The sequence below is a fragment of the Camelina sativa genome, chromosome 4 (genome assembly GCF_000633955.1).
Source record: "Camelina sativa cultivar DH55 chromosome 4, Cs, whole genome shotgun sequence".
Lineage (NCBI taxonomy): Eukaryota > Viridiplantae > Streptophyta > Magnoliopsida > Brassicales > Brassicaceae > Camelina > Camelina sativa.
In genome coordinates this window covers 15,085,379-15,089,507 of record NC_025688.1, presented here as the reverse complement: position 1 = coordinate 15,089,507, position 4,129 = coordinate 15,085,379, and the positions used below count along the sequence as shown (strand labels likewise).

The 4,129-nt window shown below is 38.0% G+C and overlaps 1 protein-coding gene across 1 annotated transcript in view; it reads left to right on the top strand.

Moving 5' to 3' along the window:
- LOC104780626 (betaine aldehyde dehydrogenase 2, mitochondrial) overlaps positions 64-4,129 on the top strand; it is a 5,599-nt gene continuing 1,533 nt past the window's right edge. The window contains exons 1-13 of the mRNA XM_010505136.2: positions 64-252; positions 524-666; positions 748-828; positions 917-1,065; positions 1,296-1,388; positions 1,476-1,599; positions 1,719-1,784; positions 1,902-1,968; positions 2,841-2,917; positions 3,320-3,433; positions 3,570-3,647; positions 3,742-3,893; positions 3,982-4,042. Of these exons, the coding sequence (XP_010503438.1) occupies positions 144-252; positions 524-666; positions 748-828; positions 917-1,065; positions 1,296-1,388; positions 1,476-1,599; positions 1,719-1,784; positions 1,902-1,968; positions 2,841-2,917; positions 3,320-3,433; positions 3,570-3,647; positions 3,742-3,893; positions 3,982-4,042 (1,314 nt within the window). The 5' untranslated portion in view covers positions 64-143. The remainder of the gene's footprint in view (positions 253-523; positions 667-747; positions 829-916; positions 1,066-1,295; positions 1,389-1,475; positions 1,600-1,718; positions 1,785-1,901; positions 1,969-2,840; positions 2,918-3,319; positions 3,434-3,569; positions 3,648-3,741; positions 3,894-3,981; positions 4,043-4,129) is intronic.

The following is a 4,129-nucleotide window of genomic DNA, read 5'->3' as shown; positions in this document are numbered from 1 at the left end:
AAAAAAAAAAAAAAGACATGTGTCAGATAAAATCATCTTATATAGAACAAAAACTGAAAAAAAAAAGGCAATTCAGTCCAACGATCCATCATTACTTTTCTTCTTTCTTTCACGACCTCTCTAGTAGCAGCAGAGTAACAATAATGGCGATCACGGTGCCGAGACGCCAACTCTTCATCGGCGGTCAATGGACTGAGCCCGTTCGCCGTAATACTCTCCCTGTTGTCAATCCCGCTACCGAAGACATCATCGGTACTTTTTTTTTTGGTTTGTTTTGCTCACTTTTTTGAACTGGATCAATCCGAGTTTTCGATTCAATCCATCGATATCGGAACTATGCATTTCCCGATTTTACTTTAGGTTCGCTAATTCATAACGTGAAATGATCATGATTTCTTCTGTGACAGCTCGCTTCGTGTTTTTCTTGTTTATGAACTAGATCGGAACTTGTTTATTGCGTTAGATCTATGGAATTTTATATGTAGGTTAAGTTTCTTAAACTGAGATTGGTGGTTGTTTCTAGGTTATATTCCAGCTGCAACTTCTGAAGATGTGGAGCTCGCTGTGGAAGCTGCTAGGAAAGCATTTACTAGTAACAACGGAAAGGATTGGGCTAGAGCAACTGGGGCTGTTCGTGCCAAATACTTGCGTGCTATTGCTGCCAAGGTTAACAATGACTTAATGAATATCTGTGTTTCAATTCTCTCTTAGCTGTTTTTGTTGTCATATGCAAATATCCATATCCAGGTAATTGAGAGAAAGTCTGAACTAGCTAATCTTGAGGCTATTGATTGCGGTAAACCTTTAGATGAAGCGGCATGGGACATGGTATTCTCTCACACTTTGCTGTTGTGTACATTTGGGAATTTTTTTGTGATTCAAATGTCATACGGTGGTTGCTTGTAACCCTTTGCAGGATGATGTTGCTGGATGTTTTGACTATTATGCTGACCTTGCTGAAGGCTTGGATGCAAAGCAGAAGGCCCCTCTTTCTCTTCCGATGGATACTTTTAAGGGTTATGTTCTCAAGGAACCTATTGGTGTGGTTGGGCTGATTACTCCATGGTATTTTTCGTTGACCATGTTCCTAAAACTACATTTATGGTGACATTTTTGAATCTAACCGAGTCCCTCAAATCATTGTATATAATTTTTCTTTGTCGAGTTAGCGGAGTTAGCTTTACATATTTAGATCACATTGAATTGTCAAGTATTCTTTCTTCCCTTTTAGACAGACCGTATGTTAGAAACACTACCACGTATTAGGCAGCTAATAATTTATATTTGTGTTGAAGGAATTATCCGTTACTGATGGCTGTCTGGAAGGTAGCTCCTTCACTTGCTGCTGGGTGCACGGCAATACTAAAACCTTCAGAGTTGGCCTCCCTGTACGTATTTGATATTTGTTGACATCATATCTAACCAGTTCAACTCTTAGTTCATGAACTCGCCAATCTGATCCGGTTTTACTTAAGGACATGTTTGGAGCTCGCTGATATTTGCCGCGAGGTGGGTCTGCCACCTGGTGTTCTTAATGTTCTGACTGGTTTAGGAACTGAAGCAGGTGCTCCACTGGCATCGCATCCACATGTTGACAAGGTCTGATTATAGTCAGTTTTATCCTTACCAGTATCCTGGAAGTCAAACAATTGTAGATAGAGCAGTTATTCTTGCTTTTTCTAGGTTAGTTGAAGTATTGATATTTTAACCTTTACCAGATTGTATTCACTGGAAGCACAACAACCGGAAGCAGCATTATGACTTCCGCTGCCAAATTGGTTAAGGTAAGTCCAAGTGTCCTTGTTGCTTTCCTTTGGAACTAGTATCTATCTGGGATTTGTTTATCTTGACCTATGAATTTTCGGGGTATGTGCATGATTCTTGTATTTTTCATTCCACAGCCTGTTTCCTTGGAGCTTGGGGGGAAAAGCCCTATCGTTGTCTTTGATGATGTTGATATTGATAAAGGTGGGTACTTTTGGAACCTTAAGAAAACCATGCTATATGTATTCTTTTTTTTTTTTTTGAATAAATGTTAAATTATATTAAAAAGAAAAATAACTGTTTTACAACTAGTNACCAGTTCAACTCTTAGTTCATGAACTCGCCAATCTGATCCGGTTTTACTTAAGGACATGTTTGGAGCTCGCTGATATTTGCCGCGAGGTGGGTCTGCCACCTGGTGTTCTTAATGTTCTGACTGGTTTAGGAACTGAAGCAGGTGCTCCACTGGCATCGCATCCACATGTTGACAAGGTCTGATTATAGTCAGTTTTATCCTTACCAGTATCCTGGAAGTCAAACAATTGTAGATAGAGCAGTTATTCTTGCTTTTTCTAGGTTAGTTGAAGTATTGATATTTTAACCTTTACCAGATTGTATTCACTGGAAGCACAACAACCGGAAGCAGCATTATGACTTCCGCTGCCAAATTGGTTAAGGTAAGTCCAAGTGTCCTTGTTGCTTTCCTTTGGAACTAGTATCTATCTGGGATTTGTTTATCTTGACCTATGAATTTTCGGGGTATGTGCATGATTCTTGTATTTTTCATTCCACAGCCTGTTTCCTTGGAGCTTGGGGGGAAAAGCCCTATCGTTGTCTTTGATGATGTTGATATTGATAAAGGTGGGTACTTTTGGAACCTTAAGAAAACCATGCTATATGTATTCTTTTTTTTTTTTTTGAATAAATGTTAAATTATATTAAAAAGAAAAATAACTGTTTTACAACTAGTGCAACACTTTTTGAAGTCAGAGAGTTTAAAAAATGAGAAGTAAATCATAGCTATATGTATTCTAAACTATTGGTTTGATTAGTGACTACACTTCTGTTCTAAACAGCTGTGGAATGGACTATGTTTGGCTGTTTCTGGACGAATGGGCAGATTTGCAGTGCCACATCTCGACTTCTCGTGCATGTAAGTGAGCAATAATCTGCAATAGTCTCGGATCTTAATTTCTCCACCGAACTGAACATGATACATGTTATCCTTTATCACAGCCAAAACTGCTCTCTAGAGAAGCTATATATTATATAATTGAAGTTTTGCTTTGGAAATTAAATTATAATTATGTAGTCTACTCTAGTCATAAAACAAAGTAAAAAGTTTAACGTCTCCTTTACATGAAACCACCAATGCAAAGGTAAACAGTTTCAGTCTATGTTTAATTGTAAGACTGGTCATCAGAAATGATAAATTGCGGATTAGTATCAGTGATCATAGGACCTTGGAAACCCCTGATATAAGTAGGACAGAGAAGCTTTACTATACGTTTTGTGTACTGTTATTTTCATTAAACAAAATCTGGGGAAATGTCAGGAAAGGATTGCTGATGAATTTTTGGACAAGCTGGTAAAGTGGACAAAGAACATTAAGATTTCAGATCCTTTCGAAGAAGGCTGTAGGCTTGGTCCTGTTGTCAGCAAAGGACAGGTAATATTGCTGAACAAAATTGAAATTCTCAAGAATCAACACCTTAATCCTCCAAAAACCCTCTTATCTGTCAATTTGGGTTAATCACGAAAACAATTTAGACTCTAGGCGAGCCTTACATCTTAATCCTATGCAGTACGAGAGAGTTCTGAAGTTTGTCTCAAACGCTAGGAATGAAGGTGCAACTGTCCTTTGTGGAGGAGTTCGTCCCGAGGTACATTACAGATATAGACTAACCTTCAATGTATGTCCAAGTACTATCTAGAGCCCGTAGCATTTACAATGTTTTTTTTGTTTATGTTCTGAAGCATTTGAAGAAAGGATACTTTGTTAAACCTGCAATTATTTCAAATGTGACTACTTCAATGGAAATCTGGAGAGAGGAAGTCTTTGGTCCTGCTCTGTGTGTCAAAACATTCTCCACCGAGGATGAGGCAATCCAGCTGGCAAATGACTCTCAGTGAGTTTAGATTTTTCTACTTATCTTGAAGTAGAACTTCACTGATGATGTATTAAATCTTATGCCTGACTTTATTTGTATTTTGCAGATATGGATTAGCCGGTGCAGTATTATCAAATGATCTGGAGCGGTGTGATCGTGTTAGTAAGGTGTGTATTTACTATCAAAAATAAGAATCAGTAACTGCACGGATCTCATGATTAAACTTCATCTCTTAAGTTAAATCGTAATCATTG